The sequence below is a fragment of the Erinaceus europaeus genome, chromosome 16 (assembly GCF_950295315.1).
Source record: "Erinaceus europaeus chromosome 16, mEriEur2.1, whole genome shotgun sequence".
Classification (NCBI taxonomy): Eukaryota; Metazoa; Chordata; class Mammalia; order Eulipotyphla; family Erinaceidae; genus Erinaceus; species Erinaceus europaeus.
The window spans coordinates 23477547-23502513 of record NC_080177.1 but is presented as its reverse complement, the minus strand read 5'-3'; the positions used below and the strand labels follow the sequence as shown (position 1 = coordinate 23502513).

Sequence of the window (24967 nt, the reverse complement as noted above, 5' to 3'; positions counted from 1 at the left end):
TGCAGACCTGCTTCACTACTTGTGAAGAGACTCCCCTGCAGGTGGGGAGCTGGGGGCTCGAACAGGGATCCTTACGCAGGTTCTTGCGCTTCGTGCCATGTGCTAACCCCGCTGTGTTACTTAACCCACTGCGCTCCAGCCCGATTCCCAAATAAAAGCCTTCTGAACTCTCCATTCAGACTTAACTCTTCTCCTATGAGAGAGGCAGGCAACCTGTTGATAGAGATGTAGATTGTTGGCTGACCCACCATTGTCTATTCTAAAAGCATAAAAAAAGGTCTTTATGGGCTGAGGAGACAGCATAATATGCAAAAATGTCTTTCATGCCTGAAGCACCAAAGGTCCCAGCTACAATCCCCGGTACCAGCATAACCCAGAGCTGAACAGTGAGTGCTCTGGTCTCTGTATCTTTTATCTCTGTATCTCTCTCATAAAAATAAATAAATAAGTCTTTACTCATACAGTCTCTTCTACTAGACTTTTATTGAGTGTGAGTGAAAGGGATTTTAAAGTCCTGGTACTCTTTGTTAGGAAAAGTTATCCATTATACTTTTTTTTTATTACTTTTATTTACAACCAGTTTGCTTAGGAGCAAGACTTACCATTGTTAAGTTATATACATTTCAGGAATGTGCCCTTATGACTTGATTTGAGGCCCATGTTTGAAATGGTTGTTACCCACATCTTACTAATAGACCTGGCAGGTCTGTTAGTTTCTAGGCAGCAGACCCACGCGTCTTTTAGGAATTTTGGCTTCAGCTCTTCTAATGGATGACCATCTCCAAAGTGAATTGTTTACTAGTTGTTAGACCTGTAGTCACTGCCCTGCCCCACACTTTAGAAAAATCTGGGTGAGTGGCTGGGCAGTAGTGCACCAGGTTAAGCACACATGACATGAGGTGCAAGGACTGGCGTAAGGATCCCCGGTTTGAGTCCCTGGCTTCCCACTTGAAGGGGGGTCACTTCACAGGCAGTGAAAGCAGGTGTGCAAATGTCTATCTTTCTCTCCCCCTCTTTGTCTTTCCCTCCTCTCTCGATTTCTCTCTGTCCTATCCAACAACAACAACAATAAAATGGAGAAATTGGCCTCAAGGAACAGTGGATTTTGTAGTGCTGGCACCAAGCCCTAGCAATAATCCTATAGGCAAAAAAAGAAAAGAGAAGAAAAGAAAAATCTGTCCAGTGTGTTTGGTAACAGACAAAAGCATTTCACTGAGTTATATAGATTAGGATTTTTGAGCATTTAGAGTAAGTCATTGTAGCTAAAAATATAGACAGGGAAGGAGAGAGAGAGAGAGAGAGAGAGAGAGATATTCATCATCAGCTGAGCCCAACATTCCATGTGAGAGTGTGATAGCCACAAGCACAAGGGAAGCTCCGGTGCTGTGGTTCCCTCTCTGTTTTTCTTGATCTGAAGAAGTTTGTCCTGGATTAATAAGGCCTGGAGAGACTATGTCAGCCAGCCAGCCATGTGGGGATTTTGAGGATTTGTTTTAGTGTCTAACTTCTGTATCACTTACATTTCAGTTAACATTTTCTTTCCTTTCCTTTCCTTTCCTTTCCTTTCCTTTCCTTTCCTTTCCTTTCCTTTCCTTTCCTTTTCTTTCCTTTCCTTTTTCCTTCCTTCCTTCCTTCTCTTTCTTTTTTTGTTCAAACTTTAGTTGCTCTGTTTTGTTTAAACTTTAGTCGCTCTGTTTTGTTTGAGTATTTTATTTATTTATTTATTTATTTACTTATTGATTTTTATTTTGGGCAGAGGCAGGGAGGGAGAGAAGGAGAGACTGCCTATAAAACTTCCTCCCTGCAGGTGGGGACTGGGAGCTTGAACCCAGATCCTTGCACACTGTATTGTTTGCTTTCAACCAGGTCCGCCACCACCCGGCCCCTCTATTAACATTTTTAATAAAAAGGCTTTAGTGGGCTAGGAGATGGCTCACAGTAGAGTGTACACTTTACCATGCAGAGGACCTAAGTCTGAACTCCCAGCACTACATAGGAGCACCAGGCATGCACCGGAAGTTTCAGGAGCAGTGGAACAGTGCTACACTGTCAGTTTTTTTTTTTTTTTAAACAAGAACATGTTAAGGGCTGCTGAAATAGCTCACTTGGATAGTGTGCCTCTTTACCATGTGCACAACCCAGGTTTGAGCTGGTCCTTCATTAAAGGAACCAATGTGGCGTAGTCTCTTTCACTCTCTTCCTCTACCTTTCTGTCTCTATAAAAAAAAATTTTTTTTCAAGTACACATGACCTAGATTTTTGTACTTTTTAAAATGTGCTGTGTCTTTGCACTTGTATGATCTCACCTGTCAGCAGCCTTCTTTGGCCCAATCTTCTAATTCTTCTATTTTAGAGAGAATGGGAGAGACAGAGAGACACCACATTACTACTCCAACATCCACGGAGCCCCCTCAGTACTCTTGTATTTATTGTGCTTCCATGTGATGCTGCAGGTGCTCAAACCCAGGACCTCACACTTGACAAGATACAAGTCCCACTTGTATGAGTGTATGTGAGTTATCTCCCAGCTTCAATCATACTTTTTTTTTTTTTTCATTAGAATCTTAGAAGCTGTCTATATCTTTGTGGTAGATTTTGAAGTTGTTCTCTCTGATTTGCCTTCTGGTTGTCACTGACCCCTGACTTTTCTCTTAAGGTAATTTATGCTGCCAGAGATGCCCAGATTTCAGTGGCGCTCTTTCTCCATCTCCTTGGATACCCCTTCTCTGGGAATTCAACTCCAGAAGAAAACACCAATCATACTGAGTGGAAAAAAGCCTTAGAGAAGTGCCAAGATATGGTAGATGTCCCATTCCGAAGCAAAGGCATTGGTAGACTGGGAGAAGAGGGTCATGGAGAGACAATAGAATCGCAGCACAAGTCAAGAAATAAGAAGTCTAAAGTCGAAGGAGTGATGCCAGGCAGCCACCAAGGGAGAGACCCTAGAAGACATAAAAGGAAGCCCCTGGGAGTGGGCTACTCTGCCAGGTACTAGAAGCGGCCCCTGTCTACAGAAGAGTCAGTGGCTCAGGCCCCTGCAAAAGTCACAGTGTCCCTTCTGGGCCAGGGAGAAGGCTAGAGTGGGAAGGTAGCAGGAGCTCTCTGGAGATGAATTTTGTTTTTTGTTTTCTTTAGGACCATCTTTGACTTACATGTTTTTCTTTTTTCCCTCTTTACACTTTTTAGCTTTTGTACTGTGTGGGGGAATGAGGTGAGCTTAGCTGCCATTGTTATTGATCCTTATCTGACCTTTGACCTGTGACTTTTCTAGTTCTGACAGTACAGAGAACTGGAAAAAAGATGGTTATTATTCTTTGCTCACATCATGACAGCTGTGGAAATGGATAGAATCAAGTGTCTCATCCTTTTTTTTTTCCCCCCCCGGAGAAATCCATCAGCCAAAGTCATGTCTCCTTGGTGTTTGGTTATTTAGAATGGCATAAAGCTGTAAACCAATGTTATTCTCTAGCTAACAAGAATTTCCTGTCCATTTTATTCCTTTGTTAAGGAAAGATAAGCAACCAATACTCTGGAGTGAAAATGCCTTTCAGAATTTGATGATTAAAATGAAGTATGTATTGCTGTTGTATGCTTTACATTGGGTTCTAGTTCTCCCCCGCCAAAAGAATTAGATCAGTCCAGTTAATTTCACGGGCCCGCTTGGCCCCACCCCTAGGGACCCCCGCCAGAGTTCGAGAGTTCTAGAGTTGGAGGGTTCCTGGGTTCCAGAATTGCAGAGTAAGGGAGAGTGCTTGCGCCACCGCAAAGAGACAGCAGAGTTCTGTTTAGTGATTAGTTTGTCTTAGTTTATGAATCGTTGTTCCTGAATAAAGAAATACAGCTTCCCTGCCCAGCCGTATGTCTCTGGTCGTCTCTGTTACCCGCCGTGAAGCAAGCACGCCCAGCAGGAGCCTACGAATTTTAACAACATATTGCTAATAAGCCAGGGGAAAAAAAAATCATGTGGTTCTCATTGCTTTAACTTGGAATTCTTTAATTTTGTTTAGTCCAGTTATTGCTCTACAGGACAGTTTTGGTTCTCTGTTTCTGTTTGCTCTCACAATAGAGCTTTGTAAACAGTACTCAGCTCCCTCATATCCCAACCCATACTATAGAAACTTAGAAGTATAAATGTATTCATTTTCAGTTGTTACTTAGCCCAATACAGATGGAAGAATGAGCATGGCTCCTTGCCCTGATTGTTCTTTTCCTGTCAGTGCAATGTTTGGCCCTGGTGCTTGGGTCACCCAAAAGAATAAAACACAGAACAGCAGCTGATACTTTGATCAGTGGTTAGTTCTCAATTTTTAAACCTCTCTCCCCCTTTTTTCCTTCAGAAAATCACCGCTCTATGATAACTGCTTTCTCCACGCTCCTGACGGACAGCCGCTCTGCACTTGTGATCGAAGAAAAGCCCAGTGGTATCTGGACAAAGGCATTGGAGGTTTGAGAGTTTGTTGTCATATTTTATCTGTAGCAGGTGCTTGTCAGTACTGGCAGTAGTGGTGAGATGGATCTGGGGGAGGGAGGGATAGAAGGCAGGCAGACCTTAGGACAAGTGGCATTGGCCACTCAGAATCTAGAAACTGTCTTACTGGAGAAGTGATGTAGTGGTAAAGCACAGGATTTAGATGCAGCAGGTCCCGAGTTTGAGCCTCAGTGCTCCATATGCCAAGGTGATACTCTGGTTCTCATTCTTTTTCTCTGGCTATTCAATGAATATAATTTTTTTTTTTTTTTAATCTGGAAGTAGTGATCTTTGCCAGCATACAGCAGAGAATAACTAAGGTGATGTTTCTTTCCTGGGGAAAGGGTGACCAAGTACTAATGCTGCTGCTTTTCTCTTAAGAGCTCGTGAGTGAAGAGCCTTTTGTGGTCAAGCTACAGTTTGAACCTGCCGGAAGACCTGAGTCCCCAGGAGACTATTATCTGATGGTTAAAGAGAACTTGTGTGTAGTATGTGGCAAGAAAGACTCCTACATTCGGTGAGTGTGAGGTTAGGTTGCTCTGACTGTCTGCCTATAGTGGAAACTGCCTTTCTAGCTACACACAGAGCACTTAGAGGCCTTGGGTCATTTGGCCCACTTTGACTGAGAAACTCATCCCTGGGCGGGGCATCCCAGTCCCCTTAGCTTTGAAGCTAGCTTTTTGAGAATGGACCCTGTCTCTTCCAAGACCAGTTCTTATTTTCAAGAATGTCATAATAGTTTCCAAAAGAGAAGGGTTCTTTGGCTTTAAAAAAAAAGACCATCCCCTTCAGAAGCTACCTTTATCTCTTTGTCCTTTTCTTCCTTTGGGTGATTCACAGCTTTTCTGAACAACAGAGTCACATTTTGGAATATTCTAGGAAGAATATTGTACATCATGGTCCTCACACCATAAAGTTGCCCACAGAGCCTGGGTGCCCAGACACCAGAGTTGCCCTTTGCTTCTGTGAACTTACTTTCCTTTCTTTGCAAAGTGAGACAAACAGTTTTTTGTTTCCAAGAGTTTTCCCTGAATGCTTAGTCCTTATTAGAAAATGATGGACCAGAAAAATAATTTCAGGATAAGGGATTTCTCAGGTGAAGGAAATTATGTTTGCTTGTTTGTTTGTTTTTCCCTATGTCACCCACCTTCCAAAATTTTAATCCATACACTTTAAGGAAGTTGTTACTCTAGTGTTAAAACTACTTTTGGGAGTTGGGCGGTGGCACAACGGGTTAAACGCATGTGGTACAAAGTGCAGGGATCAGCGTAAGGATCCCGGTTTGAGCCCCCAGCTCGCCACTTGCAGGGGAGTCACTTCACAAGTGAAGTGAAGTCTGCAGGTATCTATGTTTCCTCCCCCTTTCTGTCTTCCCCTCCTCTCTCCATTTCTCTCTGTCCTATCTAACAACGACGACATCAGTAACAAAAACAATAATAACTACAATAACAACGAAAAACAATAAGGGCAACAAAAGGGAAAATAAATATATTTTTTAAAAAAACCCTACTTTTCACTTCTCTGTTATTTTTTCCTTCTGGGAGCACAGTTTCCTCAAAGATTGTGACTAGCCTCTCCCTCCCTGGGTCTTAGATTAAAGCCTGCTAGCAGGAGGTCTGCCCTTACCTACAGGAAGAAGGTGGGTAGGTGGGCCAGAGTAGATGAGGCAGTGTTGCTTTAATGTAATCTCTGCTGAGCTCTTGCTCAAGGTTTCTCAGTGATGTCTAGGCCTAGGTCAGAATCCTGGCCTGTCTGCTAGCTCTGCATACACTCTGTATCATATGCTAAGGAGTACTGCCTTCTGGCTTGGCTTGTTCAGGAAAAACGTGATTCCACATGAGTATCGGAAGCACTTCCCCATCGAGATGAAGGACCACAATTCCCACGATGTGCTGCTGCTCTGCACCTCATGCCACGCCATCTCCAACTACTATGACAACCACTTGAAGCAGCAGCTGGCCCAGGAGTTCCAGGCCCCCATTGGCTCCGAGGAGGGCCTGCGTCTGCTGGAAGACCCTGAGCGGCGGCAGGTGCGCTCTGGCGCCCGGGCCCTGCTCAATGCAGACAGCCTGCCCATCCATCGCAAGGAGGAGCTGCTGCAAGCACTCAGAGAGTTTTACAACACAGACACAGTCACAGAGGAGATGCTTCAAGAAGCTGCTAGCCTGGAGACCAGGTACAATGCACGATAATCAGAGAGAGGATTGGGGGAGTAACCTAGTTACCGGTATTGATGACTCAGTGAAAATGTTCTCCAAAGAGGGGTACTAGCTGTCTAGGTGCGATGCATAGGATGGTTTCTCCTACTTAACTTTCTCTTTTTAAATATTTATTTATTTATTTATTTATCAGAGACAGAAATAGGGAGGGGAGAGAGAGAGAGAGAGACATGCAATATTGCCTCACCAATTGTGAAGCTTCCCATTTTCAGATGGGGACCTGAGACTTGAACTTGGGTCTTTGCACATAGAAAATAATAGGACCCCCACACACACACACTAAGTTTCTAATTGCTACTGAGTCTCCCACATGGGGAGCTAAGAAAGAACAACCTGTTTGGAAATTTTCTTGATATAAAGGATTTGCTTCTGTCCTTACTCCTTTAAGGTTAAATACTTACGTCTTTTTTTTTTTTTTTTTTTTGCTACCAGGGTTTTCACTAGGGCATAGTGCCTGCACAACGAATCTACTGTTCCTGTGGCCATTTTTTCTTCTTTTTTTTTTTTTTGCCTTCAGGGTTATTGCTGGGGCTCAGTGCCTAGATCACAAATCCACTGTTTCTGGAGACTATCTTTTTCCCTTTTGTTGCCCTTGTTTTATCGTTGTTGTGGTTATTATTATTATTGTTGTTATTGATGTCCTTGTTGGGTAAGACAGAGAGAAATGGAGAGAGGAGGGGAAGACAGAGGGGGAGAGACAGACACCTGGAGACCTGCTTCACGGCTTATGAAATGACTCCCCTGCAGGTGGGGAGCCAGGGGGCTCGAACCAGGATTCTTGCGCCATGTGCATTTAATTCACTGCGCTACTGCCCGACCCCCCCTTCCTTCCTTTCTTAATTTGTTAGGATAGAGAGATATTGAGAGTGGAAGGAGAGAGACAGGGAGAGGGAGAAACACACCTGCAGCCTTGCTTTACTACTCAGGAAGCTTCCCCTCTCCTGGTGGGGAAGGTTTGAACCTGGCTTCTTGCTCATGGTAACATATGCACTGAACTGGGAACATCACTGCCCAGGCCCCATGTCTAGTCTTTTTTATTTTTTTTTTATAATTATCAGGGGAGGTCAAATGCAGGTGGAGTTGTATCTTCTGTATTGTGTGCAAAGTAAATCCCAAAGTTATCAGCTAAGATGAAAATGATCATTCAAGGCAGGGATAGATAGCATAATGGTTATGCAAACAGACTGTCATGCCTGAGGCTTCGAAGCTAAGTCCCAGGTTCAATCCCCTGCACCACCGTAAACCAGAGCTGATCAGTGCTCTGGTAAAAAAAAAAAAAAAAAAGAAAATGATCATTCAGCCCTCTCCTCTCCTCTCTGAAGCTGCTCAGGAGGTACACTGGTTTGGTTTTGGTGTCCCGTATTCAAGCCTATGGGAATTAAGACAGTGGATTCCTGTGTCCCATCTCACCTGCACTCCAGGATACTGGCTCACTGAAGGGGGTACTGGCCAGAACTGCTTTTACTGGTTAAATTACTTTCCCCTGCATCGTTTTCATTCTCCTTGCCCATGAATACATGATTGAAGTCACATGACTTAACATTTCTTATTATTTTATTATATTTCGGTTCTACCTTATGGTGGTGTAGGGGATTGAACCTGGACATCAGAATCTCAGGCATGAAAGTTTTTTCTGTTTTTGTTTTTTTTGTATAACCATTATGCTCTCTCTCCCCCTCCCAACACATTTTGTTCATAAGAGTAAAGTTTTTGGTTCCTAGTAGCGAGTAGATAATGTGACTCAGATGATAAAAACAGTGAGCTGCCTGCCATAGTTTTGTTTATATTTTTCTTTTCTTTTTTTTAAAAAGACTTCTTTAAAAAATTTTTTTTTATTAATTTTATTTTTGAGAGATCTGCAGAGAGAGAGACACACACACAGAAACACCAGAGCGCTGCTCAGCTCTGGCTTATGGTGGTGCGGGGGGTTGAACCTGGGGCTTAGGAGCCTCAGGCATGAGAGTCTGTTTGCATAACCATTATGCTGTCTCCCCCGCCCTTGTTTATATTTTTCTTGGAGACAGTTTGGTCACTTTTTTGTTTGTTTGTATGAAAGTTTATGGGTTTCAGTTCTCTCTATTCCACATGAGAATGAAGCTTGTCAGGCTGCCTCATTGATTTACTAAGCGTGATCACCTCCAGTTCCATCCAGTTCCCCTCCGCCCTGCCTCAGAGGACACAATATCACCTTTTTCCTAATTGCAGAGTGGTATTCAACTGAGTATATGTTCCATAGCTTCTTCACCCAGTCATCTGTCGATGGCATTTAGATTGCTTCCACTCCTTGGGAATCATGAATAAAGCAGCTGTGAACACAGGGGTGCATGCCTGCTTTAGTCTCGGTTCCCTGTTGGCACCTTTTCAATAGTAGTAGAGGTCGGAATCCTTGAACTGATGTGTTTACCAAAGTAAGTTACGCTGGCTGGCTGGAGTGGTTTTTGTTTGCTTTGTGACCTTATACACAGAGTGTGTGGTTCCACATGAACTTGTAACTGAGTTTTGGTGGAATAAATAAGAGACGTGCACCCTTCACCCATCCTCAGCCCCACAGTACGGCCTCCTCTAATGACAATTGAGCTTGTACAGTTCAGAAAAATAGAGCTCAGAAGCTTGAATTGTGTCTAATATGTTCAAATGACTTTTTAAGGGGACATATGTGGGAAAGAGGATGTTCTAAAATAATAATATTATTATTATTATTTATTACCAGAGTACTGCTCAACTCTGGCTTATGGTGATATGGGGGATTGAACCTGGGACTTTGGAGCCTCAGGAAAAAGAGTCTCATTTATTTATTTATTTGAAAGTTAGGCAGAGAGAGAGAGAGAGAGAAAGAACCAGACATCACTCTGGCACATGTGCGGCCAGGGATTGAACTCAAGACCTCATGGTTGAGAATACAGTGTGTTATCCACTGTGCCACCTCCCAGATGACAAATATTTTTATTATCTTTTTTTTGTTTATTGGATAGAGACAGCCAGAAGTTAAGAGGAAGGGGGAGATAGAGAGGGAGAAAGAGAAACACTTGCAGCCCTGCTTTACCACTTGTGAAGCTTCCCCCCTGCAGGTGGGGACCTGGGACTCCAACCGGGGTCCTTGTACACTGTAATGTGTACACTCAACCAGGTGCACCACCGCCTGGCCCCTCGAGTCTCTTTGCATAACCATTATGCTATCTACCCCCGCCCTGTTCTAAAATATTAAAGTAACCAATCCGTTAGCAGTCCGGCAGCCTCCCATACCCTAGTGGAAGCTGGCTGGCCTAGAGCACTGGAAGCCACCTGTAAGGCTCTTGCAATTTTGTTTCTCTCAGACCCTCTGACCTTTGTGTCTTGGCAGAATTTCCAATGAAAACTACGTTCCTCATGGGCTGAAGGTGGTGCAGTGTCACACAGAGGGTGGGCTGCGCTCCCTCATGCAGTTGGAGAGCCGCTGGCGTCAGCACTTCCTGGACTCCATGCAGCCCAAGCACCTGCCCCAGCAGTGGTCAGTGGACCACAACCATCAGAAGCTGCTCCGGAAGTACGGGGATGACCTGCCCATCAAGCTGTCATGACGCCGTCTCTCCCAGCTGGAGCCCAGGTTGCAAAGTCACCTCTTCCCTTTCAATGCATTGTTCATTGCCAGAGCCTGGGTGATACAACTCAATACTAACCCATACTGATCCCAGCTGCTTCTGGTGGAGCAAGGCTAGTGTTTTGCTTTACTTAATTATTTTTCCCCACCAGGGTTTTCTGCTGGGGCTTCATGCCTATATGATGCCATCACTTCTGGACAACTTTTAGACAGAAGGTGGGAGAGAGAGAGAGAGAGAGAGGAGAGATGCCATAGGACTGCTCCACTACTTGTGAAGCTTCCGCCCTCACCCCCTTGCATGGTGCTCCCGTGTTGGTGTCTGAGGCTTGAACCCAGGTCCTTGTGCATGGTAAAGTGTGTACTCTACCAGGTGAACTGTCTTCAGCTTCAAGGCTGTTGTTTTAAAGGGAACTTTTAGTTTTGAGTTTTAGTTGGACACAGTGAGGTATTCAAAGGAGGTCTCGAAACTTTACATCAGGCTCAACCTGACGCTGTTGACTGGCTACGGAAGAAGGGCAAACGCTAGAAGAAGAAGAAGAAGTGAGGTATCTTTAACTCCCTCCTTCTTTTTAAATTAAAGGCCAAAGAGGGCCTTGACCTTCACTTACCTTCTGCTTTCTCTGTGCAGACAGCAAATGAAGGATTCTCACTCATGCAACATGTCAAGACTCTCGGGTTTTTTATATGCTTCTCCCCTGTCCATTGTGTTGACTTACTTCAATAGGAGCAGTCAAGTGTTTCCATCCCATCAGATTAGAAGGGGGGGGGGGGGAGCTTTCCGAGGCTAGACAGGGAAACAGACAGCCAGATTAATTTTCCCAGCTCAGCCTCATAATTGAGTTACAAGAGAGAATTCTTTGACTTAACTGCTCTCACAATGCACTTGGTTGGGATCCATCCCATCCCAGCCACTTCTGTTTATTTCACACACTTGAAAATATTCCCTTTTAGGGTGGGAGTGTTTTATGGACACCTGTCTTGGTGAGATGAAATTTTACCCATGTGTCAACAACTGTACTGTAAAACATTAGCTCCCCCTACCCCCATACATTGGTATATAAATATATAAATAAAAAGAAAGCATTCCCCCATACACACCTTGTGACCAAAACAGCAACTTCCTGCCATATACTTCCTCTCCACTCAACACCTGAAGGGGCGCCCTTTTCTGGATTAGACCTTCGCTGTGGGTGGAGCAGAGAGAAGCATAAGCACAGGCTCCCAACTGAACTTTGATGATTTGTTCAGCTTTTCTTGTTCATGCTGATGGTTGTTTGCTTGTCGGAATCTTCCTGCTCAAGAACCGGAAGATTTTTTGGCTTAATCTCTTTCTAAAAGATGGATTATCTTTTCTGAGAATCACTACCAGGTCTCTTCAGTGTTCCTGGCTCCATCAGATTTGCAAAGACTGACCTCTTTTAAGCAATTAATTCTCTGCTGGAGTCACTTGATCTGGTTACATGTGAGGATCTCTCCCCTCCTCCTCCGCTCGTGCACAGGAAACCAGAACTAAGTATTCCGTTTAGATGTTCCAAGTAGTGGCACTTCATCTTTTTTTTCCCCCTGCCACCAGGGTTATTACTGGGGCTTGGTGCCAGCACTATGAATCCACTGCTCCTTGCTGCCATTTTTTCCTTTTTTTTTTTTTTCTTCCTTCTATTTTATTGGATAGGACAAAGAGAAATTGAGAGGGGTGGGGGAGAGAGAGAGAGATACCAGCTGTAGACCTACTTCACCACTTATGAAGTGTCATTCCCCCTGCACGTGGGTAATGGAGGCTTGAACCCGGGTCCTTGCACATGGTAATGTGTATATTTAAACCAGTACTCTACCACCCAGCCCTCAGTGTTTTATCTTTCAAAATGTGAAGCCATTACTTTTAACTCAACAGCTTATTAGTGATTTATATATTTTTTGAAGTATCAGGGAAATTTTATTACTTAATAGAATCCTAATAAACATACAAAAGCATTTTATGACCAGAAAATCCAACAAGAGCTGTGTTTTGAAATCATGCCTAAGTTGGTGATTGTTCTTCTAATATTAATAAATAAAACTTACAAGCACAAAGCTCACTGATTGTAAATGTAATTTTTCCCTTTGTATTTTAATAAAGTTGATAAATATTCTTGGGGGGAAGATATTAAAGATATTAACTCTAGAGGTCCCTGCCTCATTTGCATGGTTGTACCCCATATAGGGCGCCCCTTCAGTCCCTCCACAGCAGGCCACAAATACATGTACACATTTTTTTTTTCAATAAAAACCTTTTTTAAAAAAATGCTTTTCAAATATTTCCTTAATAGAGTGAAATTAAGGAGGAGGTGGATAGGGAGGGACAAAGAGATAGAGAGACATCTGCATCCCTGCTTCACTGCTTGTGAAGCTCTCCCCCTGCAGGTGGGGACTAGGGGCTTGCATTCAGATTCTTTTGCAAGGTAATGCATGCACTTAACTAGGTATACCTGGCCCCAGCACGTAAACATTCCACATCCTGTTTCTCTGCTTCTTCCTTCCCACTATCCTCAGTCAGGCACACTGTGGATACAAACCAAAAAACCCTTGAAAATGCTTAGTGCCTGCCATTTTGTGGATGGTGATATGTGCAGGCAGCATGTTTTTATAGGGCTCTGCTCCGTGGAGCTCTATGGAGCTGAATGAGTGGCCAGGGAAGTAGACTCACCACAAGATGGCACTCAGAATTTGGTTTCTGTTCATTCTCGAGAAGTATCAGGTATTTCTGATGATTGCCAAACTCCTGCTTTATGTTACAGAAATTGTATAGCCAATTCGGAGTCATTTTGGTGACTTTCTAAGAAAGATTTCTTCCTCTGAAACAGAGGAGTAAGGCTCGCTCTTCTGTCCCTGTAGTTTTTCTTTTTACCAGAGCACTGCTCAGCTCTGGCTTATACAGGAGGACTGAACCTTAGACTTTGGAGCCTCAGGCATGAGAGTCTCTTTGCATAACCACTATGCTGTCTCCCCCTGCTCTGTCCCTTTATTCTTCATGCTACCTGAGGCCATTTAAGGTGCCGTGGCTGTTATTAGAAGAAGTTAGCCTGTAACACACTGAACTCCTCATCCTTTTCAGGAGAGGTGCTATATACACTTGATTTTCTTTGTTTCTTTCTTTCTTTTTTAAACCAGAACACTACTCAGCTTTACCTTATGGTGGTGTGGGGGATGAACTTTGGGACTTGGGAGCCTCAGGTACGAGAGTTGTTTTTTTTTTTTTTTTTTTTTTGCGTAACCATTATGATATCTACCTCTGCCCTAAACTTGAATCTCTTTATATATTTTTATTTATTTATTTATTTATTTTTCTTTTTCTTGCCCTTGTTGTTTTTATTGTTGTTGTGGTTACTGTTATTGTTGTTATTGATGTTGTTGTCGGATAGGACAGAGAGAAATGGAGAGAGGGGGAGAGAAAGATAGACACCTGCAGACCTGCTTCACCACCTGCGAAGCGACCCCCCTGCAGGTGGGGAGCCAGGGTCTCGAACTGGGATCCTTACGCCGGTCCTTGCACTTCATGCCACCTGAGCTTAACCTGCTGCACTACCACCTGACCCCCAACTTGAATCTTGATTCACTGAGCTATCTCTGGACTTCAGTAGCCTCTCTACAATTAGTAATTCTGTTATATATAAGATTTTAGGGTATGGGGTGGGATATGGAGATTGAGTGGTGGGAACTGTGTGGAGTTGTACCCCTCCTACCCTATGGTTTTGTTAATTAATCCTTTCTTAAATTAAAAAAAAAGATTTTAGGGTAGACATATTAACATACATATAGACACACATACATTTCTTAATATATATTCATTTTAAAGGCTCGTGTAATTTATTACACAAAGCAGAGAAGTTCACATGAGAAAGGATAGTCAGAGCAACACTCTGGTTCATGTGGCCCCAGGGATTGAACTCAGAACCTCAGGCATCCACAGCTGATGCTTTACCGGTTATGCCATCTCCCCAGCCACATTTTTTTCTCTGCTAGAAAAATAATGTGTACTTACTAGAGATGAGTCTAGCAAACAATAAACAGAAAACGTCCATCGTCCCTCTGTTTAGAACCTTTGCTTTGACATATTAGTGCACTTCTTATCAATATTTAAATATATCTACTCTATGTGTAATAAGTGAAATCAGAAGTTACACACATGTATATTCAACCCCATGTCCCAAGTTTTGTCCTCACTTAACATGGTATCCCAAGACTTTTCCTATATATTTACATCTTTGTAAGTAGATTTTGTTTTGTTAGTAGATTTACATCTTTGTAAATTCTTTTTTTTTTAATATTTATTTTATTTATTTATTCCCTTTTGTTGCCCTTGTTGTTTTATTGTTGTAGTTATTATTGTTGTTGTCGTTGTTGGATAGGACAGAGAGAAATGGAGAGAGGAGGGGAAGCTAGACACCTGCAGACCTGCTTCACCGCCTGTGAAGCGACTCCCCTGCAGGTGGGGAGCCGGGGTTCAAACCGGGATCCTTACGCCGGTCCTTGTGCTTTGCGCCACCTGCGCTTAACCCACTGCGCAGCCCGACTCCCTTAATACTTATTTTTAAAAGAATATTTATTTATAGGGTAGGGGTAGATAGCATAATGACAATTTTCTCCCCACCCCAAGAATTAGTGATTTGTTCTAGTAAAGTGAACAAGATACAATGTTCAGGGATTTGTAGCCTCTTGATGCAGCCATAAGTTACTTATTTTTACCCATTCCTGGATAAAGATCAGATGACCAAATGTGTCCTGCTGAAAGAAAGCCACTTAATTCCCCACTTTAGACTCACAGGAAGCCAGCAGACAGAAAGAGCTTGTGTGCAGCAACTCATTCTGTCAACCTGAGGCTCTAACATTCAACTATCGACTCTTTAGTTGACCTTACTTCCCATTCATGGATTTACTCTTTCTCACTTTCATCTTCATACCATCTCATCCTCACAGGCAGCATCACTTTTTTCCTTTATTATTATTTTTTTTTTTTTTTAATATTTATTTTATTTATTCCCTTTTGTTGCCCTTGTTTTTTTTATTGTTGTAGTTATTATTGATGTCATCGTTGTTGGATAGGACAGAGAGAAATGGAGAGAGGAGGGGAAGACAGAGAGGAGGAGAGAAAGATAGACACCTGCAGACCTGCTTCACCGCCTGTGAAGCGACTCCCTTGCAGGTGGGGAGCCGGGGTTCGAACCGGGATCCTTATGCCGGTCCTTGTGCTTTGCGCCACCTGCGCTTAACCCGCTGCGCTACAGCCCGACTCCCCACTTTTTTCCTTTTTTAAAGGAGACAGTTTCTCAGTTTACTGGTTCACCTTTGCATGCTTTCTACTCTTTTGTTGCCCTTGCCTCGTTGTGGTTATTATTATTGCCATTGTTGATGTTCGTTTTTGGATAGGACAGCGAGAAATGGAGAGAGGAGGGGAAGACAGAGAGGGAGAGAAAGATAGACACCTGCAGACCTCCTTCACCACCTGTGAAGCGACTGCAGGTGGGGAGCCGGGGGCTCAAACCGGGATCCTTACACGGGTCCCTGCACCTGGCGCCACATGCGCTTAACCCACTTCGCCATCACCCGACCCCCTACATCACCATAATTTATATCCGTTGACATTATTTGTATAGAGCTGTGCCAGACTATAAGATTATAATTCCACACTACCCTCCCACCTCCCAAAGAAAACCACCATAGTTTTCGCAAATCTTCCATCTTATTTTCCTCCCTTTTTTTGTTTTGTTTTATGTTCATGTGTATCATCAGTTCTTTAGCTTCCATGTATGAGTGAAACCATCTTTCATCTCTTTATTAATTTTGCTAAGCACAATCACCTCCAGTTCCATCCCTTTTATTCCAAAAGACACAAGATTATCTTTTGTGATTGCAGACTAGTGTTTCCTAGTATATATACCTCATAACTTCTCTAGCCAGTCATCTGTTGATGGACATTTAAGCTACTTTCACTCTTTGGCTACTGTGTATAATGTAGCTATGAACATAGGGGTCATTATTTCCTTCAGACTTGCTTTGTTTGTGGCCAACTCTAGGCACTGTGGGTAACTGGACTAAATGAGTCATCATTTAGGGAGAATCAGGAACTGATGCCCTTTATATAGGTGGAGGGAATGTCGAAGGACCCAGTTCACACATCCTAGGCTGTCCCTCCTTCTAATGTGTGCACTGTTGTACAAGGCCATTTTCTGATCTGGAAATCAGTTACAGTTTCATACCATCCCGACTCAATTCAAAACATTTACTCTGGGAGTTGGGTGGTAGCGCAGCGGGTTAAGCGCACGTGGCACAAAGCGCAAGAGGACCAGCGGAAGGATCCCGGTTCGAGCTCCCACCTCCCCACCTGCAGGGAAGTCGCTTCACAGGCAGTGAAGCAGGTCTGCAGGTGTCTGTCTTTCTCTCCCCATCTCTGTCTTCCCCATCTCTCTCCATTTCTCTCTGTCCTATCTAACAACAACAATGACATCAGTAACTACGACAATAAAAACAACAAGGGCAACAAAAGGAAATAAATATTAATTTTTTAAAAATCTGCTCTCCTTCTGCTTTCCTTCTTTGCTATTCTCAGATTTTTTTCTTTTTTGAAAAAATATTTTTATTTATTACTGGGTAGAGACAAATAATTGAGAGGGAAAGGGAAAATAGAGACAGAGAGAGAAAGACACCTGCAGCCCTGATCCACCACTTTTGACGCTTTCCCCCTGCAGGTGAGGACTGGGGGCTCAAACTTGGGTCCTTGAACACTGTAATATGAGTGCTTAACCAGGTGTGCCACCACCTGGCCCCCAGATTTTTCTCTTTTGCTAAATAGGTTACCTTTTGACAGCATAAGCTTCAAAAACTATTAAGTTTAGAGACAGCATTACGGGCATGATGTGGGGGGGTCGGGCAGTAGTGCAGCGGGTTAAGCGCACATGGCATAAAGTGCAAAGACTAGTGTAAGGATCCCGGTTCGAGCACCCAGCTTCCCACATTGCAGGGGGGTTGCTTCACAAGTGGTGAAGCAGGTCGGCAGGTGTCTATCTTTCTCTCCCCCTCTCTATTTTCCCCTCCTCTCTCAAATTCTCCTGTCCTATCCAACAACAACGACATCAATAACAGTAACAACCACAACAATAAAAAACAACAAGGGCAACAAAAGGGGAACAAAAAGCTTCCAGGAGCAGTGGATTTCAAGCCCCAGCAATAACCCTGGAAGCAAAAAAAGAAAGAAAGAGAGAAAGAGAAAGAAAAAGAAAGATAGAAAGAAAGGAAAGAAAAGAAAGAAAGCATGATGTGTGGTCCAGAATCTTTTTTTAATTTTATTTTACTATTAGATAGACACAGCCAGAAATTGAGAGTGGAGAGGGAGAGCGTCAGAGAGACACCTGCAACCCTGCTCCGCCACTCGTGAAGCTTTCCCCCTGCAGGTTAGTACCAAGGCCTTGAACCTGCATCCTTGGTGCACTGTACTGTGTGCGCTTAACCAGGTGTGCCACTGCCTGGCCCCCTGGTCCAGAATCTTTTTTGAGTTGAGAATGCTACTCTTATTCTACCCCTATTTCCCCGGTATGTACCTGCCCTGGTTATAACACACTGGAGTAGAGCTGGGATTCTTAATACCCAGGTCACCAGTGTATAATTAAATCTTGGCTAAGAATTAGAAATTTGAATTTAGTAAGCTAATAGCTGGGGCTAAACCTGAGTATGAGATTGAGACATAGGTAGTTTTTTTTTTTTTGCTTGTTTGTTTTGTTTTTGCCTCGAGGGTTATCGCTGGTGCTCCGTGCCTGCACTATGAATCCACTGCTTTTGGAGGCCATTTTCCCCTCTTTCTTTCTTTCTTTCTTTCTTTCTTCCTTTTTTTTTTTGCTATTGCCATTGTTGTTGTTGTTGGATAGGACAGAGAGAAATTGAGAGAGGAGGAAATGAGAGGGGGGAGAGAAAGCTAGACACCTGCAGACCTGCTTCACAGCCTGTGAAGTGACTCCCCTGCAGGTGGGGAGCCAGGGGCTAGAACTGGGATTCTTACACCATTCCTTGTGCTTCATGCAGTGTGCGTTTAACCCACTGCACTACCACCCAGTCCTCTAGACATAAGTAGTTTTAAAAGAGGCGTGTTTGTTAATTTGGTGGGAGTGACCAGCACTCTCAGCTCTGGTTTATGATAGTGCTGGGGATTGGACCTGGGATCTCAGAGCCTCAAGCATAAAGGTCATTTACATAATTACTATGCTGTCTCTCCAGCCCACAGACTTTATGTTTTGTTTTTTTCTATACTCAGTTTTGTCATGGTTGGATCAAAGGAGTGGGCTGGTGACCTGGCTTCTGATTCTGACAACCAACTGTGTTTTGGGATCAGTTACTTAGCTCCCCTGGACTCCTCTGCACCTCTAAAATTAGACGTTTGAATTAATTATGCTCCTAGCTTAGCGCTCTGTAGGACATCCCACCATTTCTTTCTGTGGTGCTTTCCCTTGGGTGCTGTGTACCTTCTGCTTCATTACACTCTTCCATCCTGCCTCCAGCCCTGGGAATGGAAACTGGGAAGAAGGGGGGGGGGTGTGAAGGAAGCAGGAGGCACCTCATTCCTCCTGGCCTTGTTGACTAGAAGAAGCCTGCTCCCTCCCATCTGGCACTCCACCTGCGGTCAGAAAACTCTTCTCACAAGGGATGTGCTGTGGATGGCCTGGGGGGAATACACACTTCTATTCAATCTGCTATTTAGTCATAGAGAAAAAGGGAAATACTTATCTTCAAGCATGTTGCCAGTGCTTATTGGGTTTAATGAGAGGTAAGCATGTCGTAGAAATGCCAAATGTTAGATATGAAAGAATAGAATTTAAAAAAAAAGAAGAAGGGGAGTCGGGCGGCAACGCAGCGGGTTAAGCGCACATGGCACAAAGTGCAAGGACCGGCATACGGATCCCGGTTTGAGCCCCCGGCTCCCCACCTGCAGGGGAGTCACTTCACAGGCGGTGAAGCAGGTCTACAGGTGTCTGTCTTTCTCTCTCCCTCTCTGTCTTCCCCTCCTCTCTCCATTTCTCTCTGTCCTACCCAACAATGACGACATAAACAACAATAATAACTACAACAACAATAAAAAAACAAGGGCAACAAAAGGAAATAAATATTTAAAGAAGAAGAAAAAGAAAAAGAGTGAGTATTGACTACTCACTTGATGGGTAGGAGAACTTAAGGAAATACTATAGAGATAATTGAATATAATTAGGTACTCTGAAAGAAAACCTATTAAACCTTTACATTAAAAATATTATAAGCTAAGAGATGGCTTGTAATATTTTAAGTAGTGTTGGACCTAAAAGCATGAGGTCCTGAGTTCAGTCTCCAGCATTGCATATGACAGAGTGATACTATGGTTTTCATTCTCTCTCTCTTTCTCTCTCTCAGGAATAAATATTTAAAAATATCTGTGTGTGTATTGTCATGACTGTAAGAAATCTGAGGGGTGTACGTACAGCACTAGCATATCGTCTACACTGAGGATGGACTGGAAAGTGTATCTTCTGCCCGATCACAGGGAATGGGTGGACATACGGGGAAATGAGTTTCAGCAGCTGACAAGATGCATACTTTGCATTCTGCACATCTGCCTTTCTGGTGGGCAGGAAGAAGTAAATAGTGCAATGTCCACAGCAGATCAGGGACCAGGAATCTGTAGGGCCTGGTCTTGTATGACCCTGACTTGAGCTTGGTTTTAGCTCCAAAGAGAGCTGTATGGCACTGATTTGCACCAAGCACACTCACCTGGAAATTGTTCACAACAATCACTTAGACATCAAGCTCCTTTGTCTGGAGGTGATTTTGTTACTGTCCCATAAAAAGTGAACAGAGAGCCAGAAGAAAGACAAAAGCATATTTCTCTGCTCTCTCTAGATAAAGTGTAACTTTTATCTCAAAATTTGACATCTTGTGTTAAATCTCAGAGCCAACTAGGGTCCAAGTCAGCTAGCTAGCTTAGTTTTCTTTTTCAAATCAAGATATATATGCTTGGCCCTGGGGGGTTGGTGGGCCTGGGTGATAGCTGCTATAACACACTGCTTCTTCTGAGGTCTTGGGACACAATGAGCCAGACTCAAAGTTGGCTCGGGAAAGGAACAGAAGATGACACTGGATTAAGTTTTTCTTTTTTTTTCCCCAGTGTTACACAAGTGCAGAGGAGTTGGCTGCCATCCCCTTTTAAACCCTCAGCCGAGCCTGACCTCGGCCAAGATTTTGCCTCATCCTCTCAACATTTCAGCATAGAATTGCCTTTCAGCCATGGACTGCTTAACCAAAAGCACATGCAATAGTGATGGTTTCCAAAGAACAAGGCTTTGCAAAATGTCATCGCGTTCTTTTCTCAGAACACTTTCTCTGAACCAGCAACCCAGCAAACCCTCATATGATGATTCTTTGGCTAATTTATGCACAATGACTGGAATTGTTAATAATACTTTATTAAAGTGCAGTGTAATGAGCATCATAAAGTGCACCTATCTTAAGAATATAGCTTGAAGGGACCAGGCAGTAGCACAGCAGGTTAAGCGCTGTGTGCACATAGCACGAAGCACAAGGACTGGCTCAAGGATCTCAGTTCGAACTCTTGGCTCTCCACCTGTGGGGGGTGAGGGGGGTCGCCTCACAATTGGTAAAGCAGGTCTGCAGATGTCTATCTCTCCCTCTATCTTCCCTTTCTCTCTCAATTTCTCTTTGTCCCATCCAATAACAGTAGCAGCCGCAACAACAAAAGATGGCCGCCAGGAGCAGTGGATTCATAGTGCAGGCACTGAGCCCCAGCGTTAACCCTGGAGGTATATTTATGTATGTATATATATGGCTTGTGTGGTCTGAGAAGTGGTAAAATATTGGACTTACTCTTCTCTTTCCTCATTTCTCTCATAAATAAAATCATATATATATGTATACACACACACACACACATATATATATATATATCTTGGTGAATTTCAAAAAAATGTGTGCCTCCATGAGAATATTAGTGTCTCTTTTCCTCTCTCACACAAAACATCTGTGCTGATGGCATATAACTTGGGGTTAGAAAGTTGCACACTGAGCAAATTTCTCTAAGAAAGTAAATATAGGTCAGTTCAATATAGGATGACCATTTGATTATCTGAGTCCAAACAGGTTTTGTTACAGCTAGTGGACTTGGTCATGATTTTTTTTTTTTTCCAAGTTACTTTTAAAACTAGGTAATATGGGCCGGGTGGTGGTGCACCTGGTTGAGCACACATGTTACAGTGCTCAAGGACCCAGGTTCGAGCCCCCAGTCCCCACCTGCAGAGGGAAAGCTTCACAAGTAGTGAAGCAGATCTGCAGGTGTCTCTCTTTCTCTCTCCCTCTCTGTCTCTCCTACCCTCTTGATTTCTGGCTATCCAATAAATAAAAATAATAAATTAAAAATTAGGTAATATGTGCATATAATGTAAAGATAAATGTATTAAAAGGGGATCTTCGGGAGTCAGGTGGTAGTGCAGTGGGTTAAGCGCACGTGGCTCAAAGCGCAAGGACCAGAGTAAGGATCCCAGTTCAAGCCCCCAGCTCCCCACCTGAAGGGGAGTCGCTTCACAGTGAAGCAGGTCTGTAGGTGTCTGTCTTTCTCTCCCCCTCTCTGTCTTCCCCTCCTCTCTCCATTTCTCTCTGTCCTATCCAACAACAACATCATCAATAACAACAGCAACAATAAAAACAAGGGGAACAAAAGGGAAAGTAAGTAAATATAATAAAATTTTTTAAAAGTTTTTTTAAAAAAGGGGATAGTCCTATCTCTCCTTGAAGAATACCAGTTATAATTATTCGTGCTTGCACATCTTCAGAGAGAGAAAGTCTTTTTGTTTGAAGTCCCAGGTTTTTTCTATTCTTTTTTTTTTTTTCCTCTTCTATTGTTAAGACTGTTTCTCCACCCTCACACTCTCAGCATGAGTTTGGAGCATTTATGCAGAAGTGGATTCTGCAGTCTTATTAGCACTAATCCTATCTGTCCTGTACTGTAAAGTTCAGTCTCCTTGTCTCTCAGCCTCTGGATCAAAAATCTGTCACCCCTCATATGAATGTGGACTGGTCACAAGTTGATCATCATTGCTGGGCCGTTTTACATTAAGGGTCATTTTTAAATGTCCCTTAGTAAAGTGCTTTTTAGTGGTCCAGGAGATGGCGCAGTGGATAAAGCTCTGTTTTTTTTTTTGTTAAGTATTTTATTTAGTTTATTTCTGAGAGAGATGCAGAGAGAGAAAGACACAGGCAAATACCAGAGCACTGCACAGCTCTGGCTTATTGTGGTGCAGGGGATTGAACCTGGGACTTTGGAGTCTCAGGCATGAGAGTCTCTTTTGTATAACCATTATGCTATCTGCCCCCCCCCCCCCCCCGCCGCCCAAAGCGCTGGGTTCTCAAGCATGAGGTCCCGAGTTCAATCCCTGGCAGCACATGTACCAGAGTGATGTCTGGTTCTTTCTCTCTCTTCTTCTATCTTTCTCATTAATAAATAAAATCTTTTTAAAAATAAAAAATTGCTTTTTAAAGTACATATTTAGCAGTGGGTCCTGCAATACTCCCATCTACTTAAAAACTTTTTTTTTTTTAATTGCAGTTATCGCTGGGTCAGTGTCTGTAATACAAATCTACTGCTCCCAGCAGCCTTTTTTTTTTTAGATCAGAGAGAAATTGGGAAGGGGCTAGAGAGGGTGAGAGAGGCACTTGCAAACTTGTTTCACCATCCATGAAAGCAGGGTACAGGGGCTTGAACCTGGCTCCTTGCTCTTGGTAGCCTGTGTGCTTAACCGGGTACACCACTGCCAGACCCCCACTACTTATTCATTTAAATGTGCTTAATTGTGCACTATAGGCAAACTCCGTGAGTCTATACAGTCCTGCTACACCTTCACAAATCCAGGTAAGCAATCTGACCTGATTTTTGCACACTTTTTCAGGAATCTAAATTTCATGCCGAACAGAGAACTTATATTCGGTCTTGAACAGTATTTTATACAACCCAAGGGTTTATGAGCTAGGGACCAAAGAAGGTCTTGTTCCTGCCCCTCTCAGAGGGACAAAGCTTATATGGACGGCCACTTCTAGCTCTAGCCTTATTCTGTGCGCGCCTCTCTGACAGGTAAATGAAGACTTGGGTCTTATCCAGCTTTGAGCTTCTCAGAGATCCACAGTCCAGGAGAAGGGAGCTGCTTGGTGTTTTCCACTTCAAGTCCCATATGGATTCCCTAGGACCATTTTATCCTTGCTGTCCTTTCATGTTCTCTCCTGTTTTGGCATAATCTAATCACTCAAGGTCTCTCCATACATTATTTTTAAAAAAAAATATTTACTCCCTTTTCTTGCCCTTACTGTTTTATTGTTGTAGTTATTAGTGATGTTGTTGGGTAGGACAGAGAGAAATGGAGAGAGATGGGGAAGACAGAGGGGGAGAGAAAGACACCTGCAGACCTACTTCACCACTTGTGAACTGACTCCCCTGCAGGTGGAGAGCCGGGGCTCAAACCAGGATCCTTAAGCTGATCCTTGCGCTTTGCGCCACGTGGGCTTGACCCACTGCGCTACTGTCTGACTCCCTCTACATACATTATTAAGAACATTCTTGGGAATCGGGCGGTAACGCAGCGATTTAAGCGCAGGTGGCGCATCAATAACAATAACTACAACAATAAAACGAGGACAACAAAAGGGAATAAATATTTTAAAAAACCACTCTCATGGTGGGGGGGAGGGTTACCCAGTTGAGCACACATACTACCAGGCACAAGAACCCGGGTTCAAGCCCCTGGTCCCCACCTGCAGGAGGAAGCTTCAGGAGTAGTCAAGCAGTGTGACAGGTGTCTCTCTTTTCCCCCCACATCTTTCAATTTCTGTCCTATCAAATAAAGGGTAAAGTATATATTTTTTAAAAAGGTCATTCAGTGAGTTCCCTTTGAGCCTGTCTCTGGAGCAGCTGTCATATTTGAACAACATCTGCTTTTTGACAAGCTTGAAGACAGAATGGAGAGAATCCTTGAGTCATTCCTAGTGGAAGTGAGCACTACAAGCAACCTTGGAGTGGTGCTCAATCTGCTGGGAGTTTAGTGACCTGTGTGTCTGGGGAGCAACGTTTCCCAGATGGGGTGGGGATGGGTCTTCATAGCTTCATCCCTGTGAACCGTGCAGGGTCCAGAGGCTGGAATGGTTCCCGGACTCTTGGCGCCAGGCTTTTCTGGGCAGGGAGCTAGAATGAAGCAAAACTCCTGGTGTGTTTTAAATAGATTCTACTTGCTGTAGCCAATAAGCCCAACAGCTTGGAAGGTGAGTGACCCTGGCTGAAAGATTTATGTTGCACCTCCAACAGATACTGTCCACTGCAGCCCCTCCTGGTTCTCTCTGAACTCATTCTACTAATGTTAGTTGTCCTTTTGATGCTTTTTGGATGATTTCACTCTGGGCCTTTCTGGTTTTAGTATTTATTGCTCTTATTCTCCCCTCCACCCCCCAGTTTTCCTGTCCTGAAGCTGTTCCTTGTGCTCTGTGTCTCTTCATCTCTTGGAGTCTGTGTTCACTCTACCAAGTGCTCACCTCCATCTGCTGCTCCTTACCTGGTTCTGCCACAGCCTCTCAGTTGTCCTTGTGCCCTCCCCAACCCCCTTCTCATAGCCTGCGGGGGGGGGGGAGCCTTGGCCCCACCTGAAAGAAGGCGGGTGTCAG

The 24967-nt window shown here is 43.6% G+C and overlaps 1 protein-coding gene across 7 annotated transcripts in view; it reads left to right on the top strand.

The window, feature by feature from the left end:
• Positions 1-20738, top strand: part of EXD2 (exonuclease 3'-5' domain containing 2) — a 66462-nt gene extending 45724 nt beyond the window's left edge. For 5 of the 7 annotated variants that reach the window (XM_060174752.1, XM_060174748.1, XM_060174747.1 and 2 more), the window contains 5 exons: positions 2657-2988; positions 4338-4444; positions 4850-4985; positions 6288-6644; positions 10028-10357. In XM_060174752.1, coding sequence (XP_060030735.1) covers positions 2657-2988; positions 4338-4444; positions 4850-4985; positions 6288-6644; positions 10028-10244 — 1149 coding nt within the window. In that variant the 3' untranslated portion in view covers positions 10245-10357. Of the gene's footprint in view, positions 1-2656; positions 2989-4337; positions 4445-4849; positions 4986-6287; positions 6645-10027; positions 10358-17595; positions 17689-20420 lie in introns of those variants that run through there. The other 2 variants (XR_009545287.1, XM_060174750.1) reach the window with 2 other exon arrangements.
• The last annotated feature ends 4229 nt before the right edge of the window (positions 20739-24967 follow it).